The sequence below is a fragment of the Idiotropiscis lumnitzeri genome, chromosome 3 (assembly GCF_059441095.1).
Source record: "Idiotropiscis lumnitzeri isolate Australia: NSW breed Sydney's pygmy pipehorse chromosome 3, RoL_Ilum_1.0, whole genome shotgun sequence".
Lineage (NCBI taxonomy): Eukaryota > Metazoa > Chordata > Actinopteri > Syngnathiformes > Syngnathidae > Idiotropiscis > Idiotropiscis lumnitzeri.
In genome coordinates, this window is record NC_142393.1 from 287,394 (window position 1) to 310,181 (window position 22,788).

Consider the following 22,788-nt stretch of genomic DNA (forward strand, 5'->3'; position numbering starts at 1 on the left):
CACGCTCACTCCGCATGTGATGCGTTTGAGGGGCACAAATGAAGACGTCTGCTCGTATGCGATTCGCGTACAGGACGGGAAGGACTTGAGCATGTGGCATCCCCCCCAATTTCATGTAGATGTCCACAAGTTCACAACCTCCGCTTGGGCAGGCGTCCCACCGCTGAGCACAGCCAGTTGTTTTGAACGGCCCTGCGAGGCCGGCCAGTGGCAAGGAAGGAAGAGCAGCTTCATGCAAATGTGTTGAGGTGTGAGAGGCTCACTGCAGCCACTTTTCAAACATCTCAACAGCTGTCAGGTGCCCTTTTGACCTTTGGAGCTTTACAGGAAGCGCCGCTCCCTCCAAGTAGTTTGACATCAGGATGACGATGGCGGCGAACCACCGAGGGCTGCGTGTTGTGTGCAATGCAGGCTGGGGTCTTACTTGGTGTGCGACTGTTGACGTCTTCAGCTAACTCTTTTGTCGTGGTCTTTGGCAGCCATGTTTTTGTTGTGGTTTTTTTTCATGTTATTTTAGCAGGCATAAAAAGCAACATGCCTCCGTTACTGAGCTCAAAACCTGGAGGACTTGAAAACATGGCCGCCTGGTATGTCTCGCAGCCTACAGGAAAGCAAAACAAAAGGAATGAAGAGCTTGAAAAGTCACAACGGTCGGATGAAGCGATGAATCGTTTCTGAGCGTACATTTAAATTCAAGGTCAGACAAACTGCGGCCTTTCCGTTTTCTTGCTTTTTCTTTTTTTATTTGTGAACTCGTTCACTGCAGTCAATTTGTCGTTCAACGTTCTTTTCAAAACCCAAAGAAGCTCATGTTCGGTCACATGGAAACTATCTGAAGAAAGTGTTGACTCGATTCTTTCGCATTCCTTCAAATAAGTTTTGCGTCCTGGTTGTAGCACCTGGAATAGTAAATTTTCTTTGAACGATGTTGCAATCAGTTGATGACCTCTCTTATTGGGTTTATGTTGGGATGTGATATAGTGCCGTACAGTGGGGGGCAGCGTTGAGTGTTTTGTTGGAAAGGACTGTTGGCGAAGTGCGGAAGAAGAAGAAAATCGCCGTGCTGTAGCGATGGTGAAAGAATGTGTGTATCACCTCTGTTAGGAGCAATAAAAGTTCAAACACCTTACACCTAACTGTGTCCGGTCAGTGGTGTAACACGAGCTCTTTGCGTCCTTTAGTGATCAGCACTCAAGCGTAAGCGAAAAAACGGGTTGGAGAAAATAATCTTATTTTTGTGGGAAGCAAAATGTCAGGCACAAACGTGACTTTCACGCTAATATACTATATTTGTTTTTTTTCATGAAAAAGAGATTGATTTCTTTTTTGTTTGTTGAGCTCTGCCAAACATTTACAGTCACACGCAGAAAAGTCAAATGCTCATCTACTTGAGGACCGAGAGGATGCTAATTTGATTTATTTTTTTGTCTAAAATGTGTGCTGTGGCTCAATAAACGTTGCCAAACACCGCTTTGACACATCAAGCAACCCAAAACATGACTGAGAAAAGGCTTTTAACGGCAAAATAATCCTTCATTTCCAGTTGCACAACTCCGAAAGGTGCCGTCGTGACGCCATCGTGAGTTGAATGCCAGAAACGTTTTCATCGGCCATTTTTTTTCCTGTAATTTAAATTTGAATCTTTTTGTCCTGGGGTCACTCCAAACATTCCAGAAAATGCGCACACGTCGTCACGGTGCTTCACAAAGCCGAATTTCACAAAACAAGCTGGCCGACTTGCTTTTCCACGCCCCCTCCCCCCTTGAAAATATTGCCGAATCTAAACGTTTGCGTTCCAATTGAACGACGTGAGTTGCGCGCGTGACCGAGTCGCTCGAGGCCTCAACTTGTTTCTTTGCTGCAATCGCAATTGTGTATTTTTGTTGTTGTTGTGATTTGTGTTTCCTCGGCCATCCCAAGCTACAAAAATAATGGTCCCCCCCCACCCCTCCCTTTTCTCTACTTTGTTTTGTCTTTGCTTCCCGAAGGACTGAAGAAAGTTCGTAATCCGGATCGAATGTACAGATCGGCCGTGTGTTATGCTGGCCACGGCGCATCTAAGAGTATCGGCGATGACGCCGAGACCAACAGTAAGAGTCCGTTATTAATACTGCATCGCCACGCGCTGGCCAATCAATTATTCATTCATCCATTCATTTATTTACTCCTGGATTTCATCCCGCATCCTCGCTTTTCCTCCCGGTGCCCTTTCGCAACACGCCCGCCGATTGAACGATCAGCTTTGTCAATAGCTCGAGTGTTGCCGTTAACTAAGAGCCATTGTTCCGTGCCGAGGTTCGGCCATCGGGACCTGCTCGGAGCCCGTTGGCGTCCGATCACACCTCGCCGTCCGTTTGTCCGACCGTGTCTTCTTTGCCTTCAAACACGTGCGCTCTCGTCAACACGTGAGCTTTTTACCGCTGGCGACGATTTCAGCATTGAGAGTGAGAGAGCCGAGGAAAGCGCTTGCAAATGTAGGCCAAAGCCTCGTCTTTTATTTTAAAAATATTTTTTTTGGGGGGGGTTTCCCTTCAGTTGTCTGCAGAAAAAAAAGGAAAGCAGTCAGATTGGTGCAGTGAAGAAAGCGGCGCTTGGCTTGTTAATGAATCCACCGGCGACGAGCTCGGTGGCTGTTGATCGAGACAAGAGAGCAGCTAATTAAGTGCGCTCATGTTTTGTCATTTCCAAATGGGGAGTCTGAAATCAGGAGCGAGTCCTTGTTAGACTCCTCGCTCGCTCGCTCGCTCGCTCACTCCATGTGTGTGTGTGTGTGTGTGTGTCACTGCCGCGCTGCATGTTTTGACATTTTTAGTTTGAATGGGACTGCTTGTTATGGAACGTTTCACGGCCACGTCTCTGAAACGGAGATGCACACTGATGTTGCACTTTTGCCCCCACACACACACACACACACACACACACACACACACACGTACTGCGGCTTTAATGCAGTCAGCCTGGAGGTGTTTTGTGGCCGGACACTCTTCTGGCAGGCGGGCAGGCAGAGATGCCATTGATCTGAGTAATCGTCTGAGTAATTGTGGGAGCAGTTATGATAGCGAGCAGGCTTTTGTTTGTGCGCACGTGTGAGCGGCAGTGCCAGAGTGAGCCGGAGGTGTTACATGGAAGAGAGAGAGAGAGAGAGAGACCTCACCTCTGCTCTCCTTGAGATGGGATTTTTATGGCTGGCTGAGCTTGGTGAGGGCCGCAAACACATAAAGAGTCCTTTTCAGTTTGTTGCAGGCAGTTAACCGTGTGTGCATGTTTGTTGAACTTCTCGTAATAGGCTTTTTTTTTTTTTTTCTTCCCTTCAGCTCTTTGACTTTTTGACACCGTTCCCTTATTATGCTGTGTTCCGCTACACTACAACGAGCACGCCACGTAAACACGGAAGCCAGTCGGCGCTAGCAAAGTATACGTGCATGCAGATCGTGTCGGCATTGCGTCTTGTAAGATGGAGTGAAATGATTTCCCAACGAGAGTTTTTTTTTTTTTGTAGCAGAAAGTCAAACGCTGCGCTTAGACGCTGGCAACTCAACGTCGGTCTTGCTGCACTCGTCGGCGCTTTTGTAATTTCGAGGGTGTTCGAGGCCACAAATCAAAAGAATTGCTTCCCGGCTTGCTCGCCGACACCATTGCAAGTTTTCCCATCTCGTCACCGAACGGCGGCCCGGTCAGGATGGACTTCATTTCCAGCGCACGCCCGTCTTTCTCGTTGCTCGGCTACGAATTGTTTGGCTCGAAGCGTCTTGGATTAGCAATTTGCGGAGGTGCGGGCGCTGAACGAGATGACATTGGAAGACGTTCAAGTGAGCCCAAAAAGCCAAGATGAGCGCGTGCCATCCGCACCGACGTTGGCAAAATCGAGCCGACTGCGACTTTGACGGCCGCCATCAAGAAGGACTCGTTCCGCCTCCCGTTGTCGAGCTTGTCGGTTGTGCCGATGCCGAATCAACGGCGAGGTGAGCGATTTGGACAAGTTGTGTGCATTTGACGTGAACGTCGAGCTTCTCGTCCCTCAAGTGCGTCGTCCTTCCAAAGGAGATCCCCTTCAGTGACTTAAAAAAAAATCAAATGCTCGAGTCGGAAGACAAAGTGGTGGAGGCAAATCGGGAAAGCACAACCCAGGTCAAACTTTTTTTGCCGCTCGGACTCGTTTCACAATACAATGGAATCCATCTTTATTTGCATCGCGCATTTCACAACAGCTGCGGCTGCGACGAAGCGCTGAATTTGGAGTGGCACCTAAAATGGCAGAAATTCAATAACAAAGGCAAATCCAAAATGAATGAAAACACATCTGCAGTCGATGCCGGAAGAACAGCGACGGTCTCAAGTTGCGCCAAAAGCCAAAGAACAAAAATGTGTCTTCAAAGTGGACAGAGGGGGGGCGGGGCTTGCCTAACATTCAATGAGAGGTCAAAGGTCCGGCAACAGAAAAGGCCCGATCCCCCCTTAGGCTCCGCCTCCAGCAGCATTTGCTCCACAGACCTAAAGCGGAGGGTGGGGGGGAGGAGCTTAAAGACGTACGCTGGGGCGGGGCCATGAAAAGACAAACGCTAAAATCAACTCTAACGTGCACTGAAAGCCAGCAAAGCCAGTCCAGAAGCAAATAAAACGTCGCAAATGATTCAACATCCAAGTTGCCGCGTGCTGTTGTCATTTTCAAAATGGCCGTCGCATGTCAGCTTAATCGCCGTCACAACATTTCGTGCACAACCGCTTTTGGTGCATGTCAGTTTCAATTGCCACTATTGCCGATCTCGTCGTTTTATTTGGCCTGTGGCCATTTTGGAAGAAGCGCTGGACATTTTTTTTTTCTTTTCCTCTTCACTTGACAGACAAATAAGATAAGATAAGATAAGATAAGATGTCCTTTATTAGTCCCACAATGGGGAAATTTGAGATTTGAGAAATGGGAGCATTGTGACAAAAGCACCGGGCGAAAGTTGCTGTTGCGTACGCGGAGGCGCACGGTGAGACTCGGGTCACGTTCCAAATGCGTGGGCTTGCTATATTTGGAGAAGTGCAGTATCAATATTCGTTGGTCGGCAGTGCATTAGTTGCGATGCACGCAAGCGCTTTCAACGCTGCAAACGCCTGTTGCAGCCATTTTGGGTTGTGACCAGGATGCAGGCAGGCGGGCGGGACCAACCCCCGACCCCCCGACCCCCGACCCGTCTTTAACTTCCCGCCTTGGTCTGACGGGCCTCAGCCGCAGATTGATTGCTTCTGTGCAAAAGCGTGTCGTGAGCGGCCCAGCGCCTTCCCTCCGTCGCGCTCGATTCTCACCAGTGGGCGGAGCCTCTGCTTCCGCCACCGCCGAACTCATTTCAACTTTCACGCCGTCTTCTCTCTGCATTTCGCCTCGTTCTTTTTGTTTCTTTCTTGTCTTTCTCCATTTTCATTGGCTTGACTTGGAGGGATGCCGTTGAAACTGCATGTTGCTTATTTATTTTTCTCATGCAATTCATGTGCTCTTCCTTGCATTAGGCCAGTTTTTTTTTTCTTGTGCTTTTTGATGCGCTCGCATTGTTGGAACGATTGCCTGGCTGCAAGTCACACACACTTTGTGTCGCACTCTTTGAGTGTCCTTTAATAACGGGATCAAGCGATGAAAATGTTTCCTGATCTGCAGAAAGTCAGCGTCATTGTTAGTTGGCGCCGATGACGGCGCATTTCTGCTTGCTCGATTGTCAGTTCGGTGAACGAGAGGCACTTTTATACATTTGGAATTTTGCTGGCCCAGCTGGAGGCTCACTCAAGTGTTGCATTTGTGCGAAATGTCCAGCGTCAATATCGGACGGATGTCGTCAAATTGCGGACGCGGACAAAACGTGACGTTGAAGTTTTAGCGAGCATCGCCAGACGCGTTTTCGTGTAAAAGCGAAACGCTCTCGAGTAAGACGAGGACCGGCGGATGAAAAGGTTTCGGACGCGCTTTATTTGAGAGCGCGGGCCACGAGACGACGTGCGAATCTGAAAGCGAAACGCCTCCATCACAAAGACTTTGAAATGCTCTCGGACGACCCAACGGGACGATTGCAAAGCTGCAAACGAGTCGAACGTCGCGTCCGAGCAAGTCTTGCAACATGGACGCGCGTAGTTCTTGTTGAAAGACTCGTTTTGAATTTCGCCTCCTAATCGATTTTTCTGCGAGGCCTTTTCAAACGCCCGTTTTTGCTTTTTCCAAGCGAGCCGCGTCGCGTCGCACATTTGCTTGAGATCCCAAACGTCTTCACGGCCATTCAAGAACATTTCCCGTCGCTTTGTGGGCTGGAGTTGCTCGGCGTTTGCTGCCCTCCCTCGTTCACGTTCGCCTGCCACTTTTTTTGCTCAATCCACTTTTCCTAGCTCCCCCTCCTCACCCAAAATCGGTCCGCTCAGGTGATGTGGAATTGACCGAGGCCAATTTTGACCCGTATGTCACTCTGAACAGTTTGCATTCGGAATTGTAAATCCAGATGGAGTCTGCAAATCGGAGCCATTTACAAGCCACCCCCCTTTTTTTTCCTCAGGGAGGGGAGCAATATTGTTTTCTTTTTCTCTGGCTGTCAGGCGCTCCGGCGCCATCTCGATGGACCCGCTCGCACGCCACCAAATTGTCCATATGGAGCAGCTTGGCCAGGAGCACCGCGATGTGCATCAAGCCACATATGCTGCGCTTATATCGCCGTCATCAAGAGCAGCAGCCGATGATTTCCTTCGGCGGCTTTTGTTTGACTTGAACTTTTCTCTCCTCTTTTACTGCCAACTTCTCGAGTCGGCCACCCGCGCAATCCAACGTCAGCTCTTTTCCGTCTTCATCGCCTTCCATGCAGCCTCGTTTCTTTGGGAAATTACCATGGCAACAGAGAATATTTTGGACAATCCGTTCCTCGTCAATGATTCCGTCGATTAATATCGAATGAAATTTCATGTTGTATTGGAAAAGCGTTTTATTTGGTCTTGTTTAAAGATGCCGAAGCAAAATCCCAGCGGAGGGTTTGGCGTCGTACTCGGCAAGCTTTTTGAAAGCGGTTCAGCGACGGCGAAAAAAAATCGGTCCGCTTTCGTGCAGGACTCTAGAAATCAGAACGTTTGGACAATTTCAAGTTCACAATTCCTGAAACATTTGTCGATTCATTTGCGATTCGATTAGCTGCGGCTGACGACTTGTCGTGACTTCCTCTTCCAAGTAACCACAGCCGTGCTTTGAAATATGAGTTGAATTGGTGACTTTGCTCGTAATTCAAAACGCACGTACCTCGCATTCTCATCGTCTCAGCGCGTCGCAACGAGGCGCTCTGAAGAGGTGACGCCAGTGCCAAGCGCACATCGGCGATCACGCGTTTGTCGCAAACAACGTAGCACGAAACAAATACAGGATTTGACTTTTTAAGGATGGCGCCGTCTCTAAACGTGCGTCCGATATCGTCCAAAGTGGCAGCTCGCATACTCGTTAAGTCCGTCAGACGAGAACCGCAACAGCTGTTACGATGACATCGCTGACGATCCAACCGCGTTTTGCATTTGGCTCACAAACGTGACGCATCTAAGAGGATGTTAATAATAATAATAATATTCCCTTTATTCGTCCCACAATGGGGAAATTCGAGATTCGAACCCAGGCCTCCTGGGGAGACTGGGTCCTGAACGCGGCGCCTTAGACCACTCGGCCATCCTGTTGCGCAATGCCGTCCGCGGTCCCCTGGAGCGCAACAACGGCCGAATGAAAGCAAGATTGAGCCTGCTTGGAAACTGCTTTGGGAAGTTGTGGCTGAGCTCGCTTGGCTAACACGACCCGTTTCGGAATAATCGGCGCCACCGTGTGACGAGCGGCACACGTTCCTGCAACGCGCGCAGGTGTGTTGATTGCGTCTTGGAAATAATGTGTAGACGCAACCTTTACAAGTTGACGGTGGCAAATGTTTCGTCAACATCCTTGATCGATTGCGTTTGATTGAAAAAGGAGGCATTCAAGTGCTCAATCAAATGTGGAGACGCCGCTAACCAAGCTGTGATGTTGTCCCGCTTTTGTGTCTTGTTGCAGATGAACATGGACATTTGAAAATTTACCTGCCCAAGAAGCTGCTTGAATGTCTCCCCAAATGCACGTCGCTGCCCAAGGAGAGACACCGCTGGAACACCAACGAGGTAAAAAGACCACAATCCAAAGTGGCCTTTCACCTTTGAGACACGCCGGAATCGATGTTGCAGCCGAAAACCAGACAGACAAAATATGCTCGTCTGCGCGACATTGCAAGAAAGTTGTGTTGTTGCTTTTTTGAAGTGTGAAGAATTCAATGTGAATGTCGCCGGAAGCAAAATAGCAACTGATGAGAAAAAAAAGCGAATGACAAATAAATGCAAGGGATCCTGACGGCCGCATTTGTTGGCGCTCAAATTAAATAAACTAATACGAGAATTCAATTTTAAAAATTGAATTCAACATATCCTGAAACTGAAAAGCGGTCGTTTCAGTCAATGATGACACGGACAACATTTTTGAGCATGACATCGAGCGTCCTGAGTTTGCTCCTCAGCGCCGTCCTGAAAAAAAGATGAAGACGAAGATAAAGATGTCCTTTAATAGTCCCACATTTGAGGTGTGACAGCAGCAAAGATTGAGATCACACAGATGCGGCGGTTCACGTATAACATTGGCAGAAGACTTTCATAAAAAGCATGCAAATATACAAAGTCTAAACAGACGCTCTCGCTGACCTGCATTGTGTTGCGGTCGGAATGAATTAAAACGGCTTTGAAATTGATGGCAAAGTGTAATTGGGAGTCCTTGACGGGGCTAAATGTTGTCGGCTAAAGTTGTTAGCATGTCCGCTCGCGTGTTCGTCGAGCCGCTGCGCTTCCGGCGGCAAGAACTTTGATGAAGCTGATAAGAATGGAGTAAAAGCCGTCCCTTTAACGACAATTACGGAGACGAGACGAGAGCAACACGTGTTTCGACGCTGCGCGCGTGCGCGGTGAATCGGTGGTCGTGGCCGATAAAACATCTTTTATAGACGGGCACAAATGAGCTTTTTGTGAGGTGTGTGTCAGACGCAAGACTTTGTCCCTTTTACAATAACCTGACCTCATTAAAAGACATCATAAATGCTTTTTGCGCCGAGGAATTAATGTGACATGTTTAGAGGGCCTGTTGTGGAGGCTATTTCGATAGCAGGGTGTGTCAGTCTCGACTGTTAATCGGGTGGTTCCGATTTTTTATCTTGACGGAGCTGGCGCCACTTTGTGGCCAGGATGTTTGGAAGGGCAAGTGGTGCAGGATGGCGGAATAAGGAGGAGGCAGGTGGCTGCTTTAAGCAATTTATCCAACAGTTTGGCAATTAACATCCAAATTCACAACAGTGTCTATTCAAGTCCATTACAATGTGTCCCTTTGGTTTGGTTTCCTGCCGTGAAGGCCACTAGGTGAAACGTCGAGTGGTTGGATGAGTCTTGTGTGTTTGGGCTCGGTGATTATGGATGTATTTCAAAACAGGGCTGGCAATAAGGAATTTCTACGGCCTGGAGATGTGCATGTGTGGTCTCTAAAACAGGGAGAAATAAACCAAAATAAGCAACTACACTTAGAAAGTTAAATATGCTTATCCATTTGACATCAAGCAGGTGAGCAAGCCGAAATAACAGACGCGAGCATACAACGTAGCGCCAGCTAATGCTAACCGCGTCCACTCGTTGGTAGCAGGAGGAAGACTTAAGCTTCGTCATCAGAGGAAAGATAAACACTGAAAGGCAACGCGACTCACCTCTCATGGACGCACACTCGAGATTGGCGCATATACAGCTCAGAGGAAAACACACGGGTCAATTCACGAACGTCTATCGGCGGCCCACTTTAGCTTCGTCGTAACTGCTCGGACGGGTCGCACTTTTTTCTCTCTCTCTCTCTCTCTCTCTCTCTCTCTCGCTCGACCGCGGCGCCAAAGCGATGAAGGACCCCGCCTAGCTGCCCGAACACTGCCTGCATAAAAATAAGGAAATATGAGTCTTTTGTACAGGGCCAATTTCAGTCATGACACGCATTGGAGTTGAGCTTCCCTGTTTTTTTTTTCACCATGTTCATGCGTCGCCGCTCAAATCCAACACCAAAGTGCGCTTCAGTCACAGATTTTCCGCGTTTTCATTTTCATCTTGAGTCGATTTCTTGCTCCACGTGCAATCATATCATTGCCACCAACCGCCGATGTTTGCCAAAATGTTTCTGGTGCCGTCAGTGTAAGTTAAAGATGAGTTTTTTTTTCTTTAGCACGTCTTGTGTTTACGTGACGAATTAGTTTCTTTCTTTTCTTTTGGACTACATGCAAGCTGTCTTTCCCGGACGAGCGGCAAAAGTGAACGTCCTATTTGCTTTGTTTTGCCTTCGCGCAAAACGTCGCCGCAATATCCGAGCTCGCTTTGACAGCGGCGGCGGCAGCGATTTTGATTTCTTTTTTAGCGCAATCGCCCTCGATAATTGATAGATGCGGGAGGAGTCAAGTGATCAAATAATTTGATTCGTGGCCGGTGGCGACATTCGAACTTTGAACTTTGCATGGACTCGGCGGCTCGGCTCACCCGAGAGCTTGCGAACTTTCCTGAGTGTGAATTTGTTGTCGAAGCGCAGCCGTCAGGTGCTTGCGGCGGGTCCGCCGTCTCCTCTGAAGGCGGGCGATATTGCGTGGCCTCGAAGGTCGCAGATGCGAGTCACGTGGGAAGCCTTTCAATTGAACTCAGCTTGCGGCTTCCATTTCTTTTCCTGCTTCTTCTTTTATTCAGCCTCGCTCACGTTTGCCTCGCGCGTTCACCGACATGAAAAGCTGTTCAGGTATCGAGTCGAAGTCAATTGCCCGGAAGCGCGTCGGAGTTCATTTAATAATGAAGAGAAAATAATGACATCCCATTTTATTTGTGCGTACGAAGCAAATCGCTTTCGCTCGGCCGCACCGCAACCCAAACAAATAACATTTTGTGTATTTATCAAATCGTGGCAAAAAATGTTCCTCGTTTTGGGAGGAAATTGCGCATTCATATTTTTTTCATAGCTTTCAAAGTGTCCTCAGAATAGTTTTCATATTTGAGTCGTGGCCACGCAGAGATGCTGCAAAGGAAAGTGCCAGGTTGAGAAGAAGCCCCGGCAAAACGCACGCCGTCACTTTCTGTGAAAATGATGGAGGAAAAAAAATGTTGCCACTTTCATCGATGCTCAACAACATTTTCTTCGACGGAGTCGTCAACTTTTGTCGTCAGGCAAATGAACCCAACATGGAAACCAAACTTCAGCGTGGGAAAAATTCTCTTTGCACAAAATCATCACACAACACAACGGAGTGAAATTCAGTAGCGAGCGCAGATAAAAAAAAAAAACAAAAAGCAAACCAACACTGAAAGAGATTGCAAAGCAAATTAACGGCAGCTTTGCGCTTGTCACTTGTTCCCCGGCGGAATTGAAAAAGAGCGCTTGAACGTCCTGTCGCAAGCGTCGGGAGATTGCAGCTTACAAGCACGCTCGATTTCGCCGTTTTCAACGATGCGCGTCACTTCGGATGGCAGATCGCTCAGGAGGAGTGCCTCGTCGTCGTGCTCGTCGACCGTTTTGCAGCCGCACAAACGACCCGAAAAAAACAAACAAACGGCATTTCTTCTCCATATTTAATTCTGCTGCTGCATTAAGATCCGGACAAGTTGTCCAATTTCCAAATGTGAGCCACGTTCTTCTGGAGAGCAAGATTTTTCTTTTGGGCTCTTTTAAAGACGCTTCTTGCCAATCGTTGCCCGGATGGGCGGCGCCGGGAAGGCCGCGTTGCTTCAGGCCATCAAAGGAACACGTTAGCATCGTCGGCAACACTGACGGGCTTTGCAAATGGCACGTTGGACTGCATTTTCCGGACTACAGGGCACACTTTTAAATAAGCCGCACCAACTCTCTTCAAAAAAAAAAAAAAAGAGATCTCAAAACAGTTCCTTGTAACACGGCAACAACTTTGCAAATTAAAGCAGAACTGAGAGAAAAGAAAACCAAGCTGTATTTCGTGTATTTTCTGATCGACACAGCGCCCCCTATCGGTGAAAGCAAAATCCACAGAAAAGCTGCACGGTTCAAAATGGAGGAAAAAAGTAGCGGAAAAACCTTGAAGGCGTCCCATCTTCAGGATTTGTTTTTCTCGGCCACGCCGGATGGCCTCACGCTTCGCTCAGCGATGCGTTTGTGCGTGTGCTCGATGTTGAGTTTCTTCTTGTCTTTTGTTGCTTGCCGCTTTTTTCCCACCGCGCTGCATCATAATGAGAGCGCTCGGGCAAACATCAAGCGCGACTTCCGGCCCTGAGAAAGTTGCTCCAAACCTTTGTAGCTTCCGAGCCAAAGCGATAAGAAACGGGAACGCCTCGGCTCTTGTTCCCCGCTCTCCTAAATGTCCAAAAGGTACCTTTGCTGCCGCAAATCTCGCTCGTGTTTAGTGGAGCCGATAAAAGTGGAGCTCAAAGCCGTTTTCACTGAACAATGAATTATACGGAGCAGTCGCTCGGCAGTTTATTGGATTGCTCTCAGCTCTCGCTGTTGATTAGATTCTTTGAAAACCGGCCGACGTTCTCGGATGCGCAACGCAAAGTCTGGCAAGATTTGACGAACGGCGTCATTGCAAAAGCTTTCTTTGCGACGCGACGCGTTGCGGAATGAAATTTGTAAATGATTCGTATCTGGGCGACTTTTTTCATTTGGCTTGGGCGTCGCGGCGGAAGAGCGCTGAACGCATTTGCTAAGCAAAGGATCGACTTCAACGGCAACTTGAACGCGGGCCGGACGCGCACGCGTTGGCGTCGACGACTGGACGGCTCTGAGCATCTGACGGTTCCTGGCCCAGAAGAACGTCACTTTGCTGAGTCGGCGTTCCCTCGTTCGTGTGTTGTGGTGATACGAGACCTGCGGACGATCCGGCCGCAATCTTTCTCGAGGTGGCAGACAAAGCTGAGAAGCGCGGGCGACTCCCGGGGGGAACTTGAAGTCTGCGTTTGAAATATGTCTTTAGTGACACCAGTGGCCGAGTCCTGGAACATTTCTGACGCGCTTCCGGAGAAACGCTTTGGTTTTGGTTTTGGAGAAAGACGACGTTTGCCTCCCTTCGTCACTCAGCCCGTCCTTTAGCAGAACCTTGAAATGCGCCTTTTGAAATCTGGCTCGATGAGGCAACGCCGACTCACAGCGGCTTTTCTATTCTCCCACCGCAGGATATTTTTCAAAGTGGCGTTTCCGAGCTCCAAGTAGAAAGGCCGGAATGCGCTTTGATGCTCCGGACGAGCCCCACGGCGTTTTGGGCCGCTCCCACGAGACGGCGCCGCTCACCTCGGGTGACGGTCGCGTAACCGATGGCGTGTTAATGCAAACGTTTATTCGTGGCCATTACGAGAGCTCACAAACGCGGTCGACGAATCCCTTTTGGCGATCTTGACAAATTGTTGTGGCGATGAATGCGAGCGATTTGGGACGCCGGCTCCTCCGGACTGGCGACCTCATGGCATTTTTCGCCCGTCGCTTTGCACTCCTCTCGAGAGCTCATCGGGCTTTTCCGTCAAGTGAGCGACGCGCCACTTTTCCGAAAACCTTCTTTCATTCCTTCCTTTCCGTCGTGTCGACGCCACAAAAGCTCAAGTTGGCCAAGCGAGCGTCCAATCGCGCGCCTCCCGTGGCCAACGTTGCGCAATCCTTCCGTCGAACGCTCCACAACGTCGCGAGCGTTTATACATCTGCTGTCTTTTTTCTTTTGAGCTTTCGCAAAGCCCTTTTCTGGATTGAGTTTCCGAGGATCATGTATAATATGCGGATTGATTCAAAGAGGAACCGATACGTCCCAGGAAGAATTTCCGCAAGGCTGTTGTGTGTGCGTGCTTTGCCATTCATGTGGTGTTGGGGTTCGGTCAATATTCTCTTCTAACTGCCATTGGCATGAATAATGTAAAGGTGAGCAGAAATAGCGTCCGCGATCAGCCAACGCGACGCTCTTCATCGTTGCTCCTGGCAAATTTCCTTCACCTTCTCTGAGGCGCCGCGGCCTGGAGTTGACGCCACGACAGATGGCCCGACGAGAGCTCCCCGTGACCTTGGTGGAGACAATCGATGGCCTTTATCTCCCCCGATGCATAATCGATCCCGCGGAAGGTGGGCCGCGCATCCCTGGAATGCCGCCAACATTTATCAAGCGGACTTGCCGGCTAAATAATTTAGCTTTTGAGTTGAGACCGTACTTAGTCAGCGGCGCCCGGACCGAGTTAGCCCGTCCCACGCGAGATGGATGACTTCCACACCAAGAAAAAGTTTCTTGTGCGGCGCACACGGCAGCGAGTCTGCGAGCGCGCGGACGAGCTTCCGTTTGTAAAGTTTGTCTCGCGTTCACCTGATGAGCCGGCACTTTTCCCCTCATTGGCTCTTTTCCGGTTATTTGCGCTGAAATCGCCACAACAACGCGAAGCGACAACATTTAGGCCGGCAAGCTTTTGTGTTAAACATTCGCCGCTCGCTCACATCGACGTGATCGGACGCGCATTCATTTTAAACGCCGGCTTACGATTTTTCGGCTGTTTCATTTTGAAATCTTTCACAAATGCGTTGGCCAAGGTCACCTTTCCAAACGACAAAGCAACTTTGAATTCGGTGACGAGGCGAGAGGCGCGCCTTCCAATTGCATTTTGTCTTTGTTGCCACTTTTCTCCTTTTCCTTTCCGGCTTAACGCTCGCCCATTTGCGGGCTGCGTTAATACGAAATTGATGCGGCGGAAGAATTGAGCCCGACGACGACGCTTGGCTTTGAGCAGCAAAGTCTGCTGAAAATGTTCCCTCAACTTGTCAACGTGGAACAAAAAACAAATTCAGCCATTTGCCAAATTTCAAAGCTGCGATTATTGAATTCATTTGACAAACTCCAAAATGATTTTATTTATGAATTTGTTTTTTTTTCCGCAATGTGATCTAATCCACATGGCGACGATGTTCCGCATGCACGCGCATTGAACGTTCGTCACGGCAAACGTGCGCGGACATTTTGGAGCGCAAAGCAATTCCTTCTCTTGCGAGTGGATGACGATTTACTTCAGCAGGCGTCGCCGCCGCAAAAAGCCTGAAAGGTTTCATTTTGGAACAAGATCTTTTGTGAGCAATCTCCCGATGGAAGTGGTTTCACGCGATGAAGTCAAACGAATCCCGTTTTGTGATTGACGAGGCCGTTCAATCTTCGCATCGGCCAAATGGATTGAGAGCTTCCCGCAAAGTCGCTTTGCATCGTCGACGTCGGCCGAGATCGCCTTCCGGGATGTCGGGCGGCGAAACGCGCTTTTGAACACGGAAGGCGTGACGTCTGGCTTGCGTGCAAAGAAAAGCACAAAAAAGCCGCGAACGACGTCGAAACCGACGAAACCGGTTAGCGCGACGTGCTCGGTGCTGACGTGGCGACTTTTCCAGTGAGGGAGCGGGCCTGCCAACCGCGTCCAGAATGGGCGGGGCCGTCGGTGTGCAAGGCGAGCGCGACGCCGCGCCGAGCTATAAATAACCCCGTCAGGCTTCCATCAAATCAGTCCGGCTCGCTAAAAGGCCGCCGCTCGTCTTCGGGCTATTTTTCACGCACGCCTCTTTTGAGGTCCGCAAGAACTGCAAAGGTCAACGTCACGCTCAAGAGCACATTTGCATGTTTGGCACTCATTAAAAAAAAAAAATCATTGGAATTTGTTCTCCAAAGCGAGAGGCGATCCGACAGTGAAGCGGCTTCATCCGACCGCTCCTGCGTTCATCCCGCGCCGCACATTTCCACGCTTGCTGCATCGCAAATGAAGAAAGAAACCTTTTGCCTCTTGAATAATTGATTATTGCGTTGATTTTTATACTGCAAACATTTTGTGTGGCGTTGCTCTGATGGGCGTTTTTTTTTTTTGGTCACAAGTCCGCCACTGCGAAAAAAATGCCGACCAAACGAGCTTCTGTCATGGCCGAACGCGCTCCGTGCCGATTACGATGACGTGTGAAGTCACTTCCGTCGTTGGCCACCAAACGGACACGCCCACCTCGGCTCATTTCTGTCCAAGCTGTCGCCAAAAGTGGAACGAGTCGTTCCGATTTTGGGGAAGCTCGTTTTCAAAAGTGCGAACATTCGTTGCCTGAAGCCGATCGTCATGACGTTTCCCGAGAACGGAGGATCATCCTGACGCCGCCTTCGACCGACAGTGTGGATGCGTCGCTGGCAGATTGGGAGCTTTAACCCCCCCCCCGTGGTTGCCGCTGGCTCGCACATGCCGCTATGGGAAAGCGAAAGTCTGCGGGTGGGAAACAATCCACAGATAACCTTCACAAAAGACATGGGCCGGCGCCTTCACGTTGCGGCGAAGGATTACGGTGGAAAATCTCCCAAAACAACAACAGGAAAAAAAAAAAGCATGCAACATTCCAGGCCATCGTGGAGAATGTTTGTTCAACCGTGAGCTTAAAAAACAAACAAATAAGCTGCAGTGGTGCCGTCACATACGAGCGACTCGACTTTTTGGAGATTCGAGCATTTTTATCCTTTTTTTTTTTCCTTGCAAGCAAACATTTGAGATATGAGCGCTGTGTGGCCGTTGCAAAAAAGTTTGGCAGATTGTCTGCAATTGTCCCAAAGGCGGCCCCTCGGTGGCGAGGCACGCACACCGGAACAAACTTTATTTATCGCGCACGTTAAAAGCGCCGTTGCTGCAAACAAAGCGCCGCACACCGAGTCCAAATGAGACCGACAAGAACAAAGGCGGCAAAATCTGCTCCGAGGCGACGCTTCGTCCTCGTCGACACCTCGAGGAGCTCGCGCGGCGAACAAAAGCCAATGCTGAAAGTTTATTGAATTGAACGGAAAAAAAAAATGTTACATTGCATTTCATTGCATTTCATATCTTTACGCAATACAAAATTGGATTGTGCTCTTTTGTTTTTGTTAAAAGGTAATGTTGGGTTTTTGACATTCCCATTATTGATATAAATATTTCTGATTTTGTTGTATGCGTGTATTTGAATGTATTTGTATGTGTGTGTATACATACATATATATATATATATATATATATATATATATATATGTATATGTGTATGTATGTACATGTACATTACTAAAATGTTGTTTTTGGGTTGGAATTTGTTTCTGATTCTTATAACTAGCTTTGTTCGAAAAAGACACCTGTAAAAAAAAAAAGTAACTTGTGAAAGGGCCAAAATGTCCGCAAGGCGTTTTTGTTTTTTGTTTTTTTTGGCATTGTTGTGTTTTATGATGTGCATCAAGCTGCTCATTTCACCTCCGATGTTGCTGCGCTGTGCCGTCGTGTAAACACTTTGGATTGCAAGTTGCCATCGCTATCTGTTGCCTGAAGGTCAGGAACGACTAATGCCCATCTGTCTCTCAACACCCCCCCCCTTCCCCCCTCCCTCGCCCCACCGTGAAAATGTTGATGGCCGAGTTGGAATAGAGATGAGGCGTTTGGGTGTCATTGTTAATCTGAGCCGCAGGCCCGTCCCGAAGGACATTTCAACTTTAAATCCAAACTAAACTCGGACTGAGCGGCCAGCGCTAAGCCGGCATCCTCGGGCAGGCGAGGATGCTAAACGTATTCATCGCAAGGCTGACCGCGGGAGAATGTCGTCGCCTCATTAAAGTCGGCAATGACTGCAGAAGTTTCCTCTTGAGGGCGAGTCCGTCGGGCGTTTTATGCAAATGCGCTTTCACATCCTTTGCTCATTTTGGGATTTCGAGGTCGTTCGTCGTGGCGACGTTTTGCCGTCCACCGCAAGAGGGAATCACGCCATCGGCGTCGCGTGCGTCGATCACGGCCGTCGCCGTCGTACGAGCGGCGCCGAGCCCGAGAAATCGTGCCACTCGACGCATCGTTGACGCCCGAAGGTGTGGAGCCAAAGTCCAAAGGAGGATTCTCAACGCAAAAGATGAGCGCGCAGATCCGCCTTCATCATCGTTTGCTCTCGGTTGGAAAATGGAGGGCCTTTGATGCCTCGCCGCGTGTCCGCGTGTGACCGTGAAAATTGGCCTTTGTCGCTTTCGTCTTAAATCGGCACGACGTTCTTTCTTTTCCGCCGCAAAACTTTGCTGAAGAAATCCTCGGCAAGTTCTGACTTCCTGTTTGCCGGAGCCGACTTTTTGGGAACGAACGGGAAGCAATCGAGTCGTCGCTCAAATTCTCTGTTGCGCTTTTTGGGATTTGGCAAAGGGCGAACGTCTTTGATGTCTTGGCGGGCTCACCTGTCATCAACTTTCAACGTCGAGCAAAAGTCTTCACCTTGGACGCCGTTTCTTTTTCGTCAAGACAAAAATGAACCTTTTCCGTTTTGGCACCTTTCAAACTCCCAAACGTGCTCCTGCAAAACGACAAATTGCCATATTTGATTGTTTCGTGGATGGCGATGGGCGTCAACGCAAACGCTTTCGAAACCCGTCATGGCCACTCGCTAGCAACTTGCGTTCTTCCTTTTATCAGTTCGGCATTTTGACCGTGACAAGTTGACCTCGTCTTGCACTTGAGTTGTCATCTTGCGAGCGTGAAATGCGAGCATGTGGCGGGCCGCCGGCTCAACTTTCCAAAGGAAACTTTGCCGTTGAAACTTAGCACGGCGGCTATGAAAACGTGTGCGACGTAGCGTCGACGACATTCGTCGGAATATCTGCGTGGCGTTGGCATGTTGGCCCCCGTTTGGGAACGTTTGTCAAGTTGCGGTGCCACTTCCAAAAAGTCAAGTCAGGAAGCAGTTGAAGCCGATTATTTATTGATTGATTTATTTTCCACGAGCTTGCATAAATGCTGACGTGCTTGAAGCGCGTCATGTGCCGAAAACGATGTCGCCATAGCAACCATCGCGGGCCACGCGCTGCGATGGTTGCCAAGTCGACTCGTCGCTTATTACGCCGCGAGAATTGCCGCATCCATCAAACGCTTGCGCGATGTCGTCGATTTTGACCCGTAGCAACTCGTTGTTGTGAGTCGCGATTGAGCTCTGACGATCGGTGCGCCACCTCCGAGCGAGCTGACTGATGAAAGTCACTTCAGCATTTCTCCGTTCAATGTCGGCCAATAAAATGTTTGTTGAACGTTTGACAGACGCTTTGCGTAAAGTTTGTACGCGGCCGTGTTGTGTTTGGACGCAACCCAAAAGCAGCCATCTTGAAATGTGGCACGTCTTTTGTACTTTTCCAAACAATTTCGGCACTCGACCCTCTCTGGACGATCGCTCCCTCGCCCTCCGGTCCTCCATCTTGGTTCCCGTCCGGCCTCGACCCACCGGCCTTATTCATTAAAATGGTCGCCCCGCCCATGTACGTGATGGCCGTGGTTTTTTTCAACATCATGAACTGAATCTGACAACATCATTTGTTCCTTCCTCTTCTTATTTGTCTCCTTCTTTCTTTTTCTCCACCAATGCAAGTCACTACGCACCGTTGGTGTTCTATGGATTGTGTTTTTTTTTTTTAATTTGTCAACCCCCACCCCAAAAATGTCCGCCCCCGGGACGGACTGCCCAGCTCTGGGAAAAAGAAAAAAAAATGGAATTGCGATTTTTTCTGACAGATATTGCGATTTGCCTTCAAGTCACGATTTTCTTCAAATCAAACGTCAGTGCCACATTGGAACATTTGCAATCGAGACAGAAAATGACACGTAAAACTCTGAACCTGTGGAATAATGCACAAATAAAAAAGGGATGCCGGTCGTTTTTGGAGCTTTTGCCAAAAGCTTCACGAAAGCAAAATCGACTTCTTGCCATCAGTAACCATTTTTTCTGTTTCAATGTTGTGCCAACGTCGCAATTTTTGGGACATTTGAAATGCTGACGTCTTCCAGTTTTGTTAATATTCATCAGCAAACGCTCGTTGTTGCGGCTCTCGTCTCATTGGCACTGCCAACTGCGCTCGCAGCGTGGCGGCGTGTTGCACTCCGGCAGCCCCGCCGTGCCAAGCCAGTGATTGCAGGCGTGCGTTTGTGTTGGCATGACCAGATGCACAGCGCCATCTCAGGATTTGTATTATTATTTATTTATTTTTTTTGCCGCGAGTCTTCCACACGTTCGACACTGGGCGGACGTTGAATGTGTGCAAACGTCTCATTAAAGTAGTTAACGCGTTTGTTGATGCTGGCAAGCTTGCCCACTGCAGGCGCAGCCACTTGGTGTGTCCTGCCGCTTTTCTCCGACCGCAAAAAAAAAAACGAGGACCTCGTCGTGCTTGCCGTGATGTTTCTATCGCTCCTCTCGCCCGCCGCTGCCAGAGCAAAAAACAATCCGCTGTAAATTGCTCGACGGCCTCTTCAGGTTAATGCGCTGCCCGCGAACGTGATGTGATTGGCTATCGATTCACACCGTGCCGCTAAAACGGCCCGCCTCATGGCCCCCGACACCAATTGGGACGGCTTCAGTACACGGCGAGAGGCGCGTAACGTCGCGTGCGCGTGCCCAAGGATATGTTGGCTCTCTGCACTCTGATCCTCGGCCTCGCCTTCCCTAAAGAAAGCAAAGCACATTCAAGTCGCCCCCCCCCTCGCCCCCTCGCCCGCGCCGCTGCCGCCGAGCACCACCAGACCACCGCTACGCATGCAGCATGTTAACCACCAAAACGCTTGACTGCACATTTTGCTTTCATTTCAAAAATAAAATTCATGTCAACATCCCCAAGCGCATTTGGACCGTTTTCTTTCCAATTGTCAAAACAAACGCAAGATGTGTGGTTCACGCGTCCGACGATGTGACGAGTCCTGTTGCAAGACGACTAATTTCGTGGCACATAATTCTCGAGCGTTAAAAGGTGAAGGCCCTCCCATGAAATGTGCAAACATTTTCTTCTCAATTTGGACTCACAATTCCGTCCGAGAATGTCCAGACGTGTCCGGCTCGGTCAAGTGTCGTTTTTTCCGGCTGCTTGACCTGAATTGGGTTTGGAGGGCGAGGCCCGGTCCACACGGGAGGATGTTTCGAATTGGAAACGATTGTTTATTTGCGTTGCGGTGCTCACATTAAGGTCGAAAATGTCCAAAAAATCGAAATGTGCCAATATTCCGCAGGCAAGCGGGCGCCTTGCAGGGTGGCGAGACGTTTTCGTTCCCACACTCGAGAAAGTTCTAAATACGAATAAATATTTAAGATGGTTGGCGTCTGCGAATTTTGGCGGCAATCGTAACAGACGTCAAGATCCTCTTCTCGGCTCAAATTGTCGTCCGTTTGACATTCTTGGTCTGAAAGCGGCAAAGGCGGGACTCAAACAATGCCATCGTCTTTTTGTGTGTTCGCATACAAACATTTGCTTTGGTTGACTTGCAATTCCATTTGGTCACAGACAGCATTTAGTTTGTGAAATCTTGACGAGAGAGAGAGAGAGAGAGCGAGAGACAAAGACATTGATGTCATTATGTTGTATTTTTAGGTGAGACTTTTTATCCACTCAGAATTCATCTGGCTTGTGTTGCCAGGCAGATTTCATAATACCAGTGGCAAATTCTTTGCTGTGTGAGTCAACGGGCTTTCGGAGTTGCGAGACAGTTGCGATAGCCAATCAGATCGCGAGTTCCCGTGAGCCTTCTCGCCGGCTTCCCGTTGAAGGTGCAAACGTGTTCTGTGATAACGATCATTTTTTGGGGACCGGGCAGGGCCAGGACAGACATTCTTACCCGGCGACCGTTCACAAATCGAAAATCTCCATTTTTAAGACGGCCCTTTCGTTCGCCGAGGTGGTCCAACACTCACTCGTGCGCAAGTGTGTTTATCTGTCGAGGTGGTGTCGTTATGAGAGAGCGATTTCTTCAAGTTGGACTTGACTGAAGGCCGGCGTCCGTCCGCCACTGTCGAGTTGTTTGCAGTTGTGCACATCTCACAGTTGGTGGGCGGGTCAATGTTGATCGTGCGCAACACGCGACGGGCATGGAGGAAGAGTCGCTTTGTTCACGGCGCGAGCGAGAACAAAGCGTGATTTAGGGAAGAGGAGGTGGCTGGACTTGATGTATGATTGTTTTGCTTCATGGGTGAAAAGAATGATGAATGGATCGAGTCCCGAGCCGGCGCCAAATGCCGCCCTCGCGGGAACGACCGCGACTGTTCTGGAGACAAGAAAAGTCGGCCTCTTCCATCACCAAAACATTTCTTGACAATATTTCCTGCCGGCGCCTTTTTTGAAAAGCAGAATTTGGAAGCGACAATCTGCGCGCTTTGCGGAATCCCAATTTTACCCGAGCCAGTCAAACGTCGCCTTTCTTTCCGTTTTTTTGTGGCGAGTCGTCGTAAGCGATCGGGACGTGAACGCCGCATCACTTTTCGTTTGACGCAAACGTTACCTTCCTTCTTGTTACTTTCCGTTCTGACGACTTTGACTCTTCAAACAAAGTGGGCTCAAAATGACATTTTGGGACTTTTGGATTGGCTCAAATGTCTCTTCCAAGAACGACATCCTTCCGTTTTCTTTTCGTCTACAAAAGTTCCAAATGAAAATTGAGAAAATGCGACTCGACCGTCCGCGAAGCCGCTTTTGTCTTTCCTCTCACGCGAGCGTCCACTCCTTCAAAAGTGAGCGTTTGACCGAACGGGAGCGAATTGTGAGCGTTGCGTTCAAGGCCATCGTCGCTTTTCGGGGTCGTTTGTTGTCGCCGTTTTTGTCTTTCTCTTTGTTTGCGCTCGTCCCGACAGCTCGTTTGTCGTCGGCGCCGTTAATTCCAGCCATTGCCTCGCTGCCGCCGTGACCTCGTTGCCCGAGAACGGCTTCTGGCTTTTGAGCGGCATCTCACGCGCTAAAAGAAAAGGCGGTCGCGCTTCGATGCGCTTTTAAG

General features: G+C 49.2%; 1 protein-coding gene across 10 annotated transcripts in view; it reads left to right on the forward strand.

Moving 5' to 3' along the window:
• The window catches only part of camta1a (calmodulin binding transcription activator 1a), a 218,991-nt gene that overhangs the window by 1,329 nt on the left and 194,874 nt on the right, over positions 1-22,788 (forward strand). For 8 of the 10 annotated variants that reach the window (XM_088291827.1, XM_088291830.1, XM_088291833.1 and 5 more), the window contains exons 2-3: positions 1,989-2,090; positions 8,033-8,136. In XM_088291827.1, the coding sequence (XP_088147953.1) occupies positions 1,989-2,090; positions 8,033-8,136 (206 nt within the window). The remainder of the gene's footprint in view (positions 1-1,988; positions 2,091-8,032; positions 8,137-22,788) is intronic. The other 2 variants (XM_088291832.1, XM_088291837.1) reach the window with 1 other exon arrangement.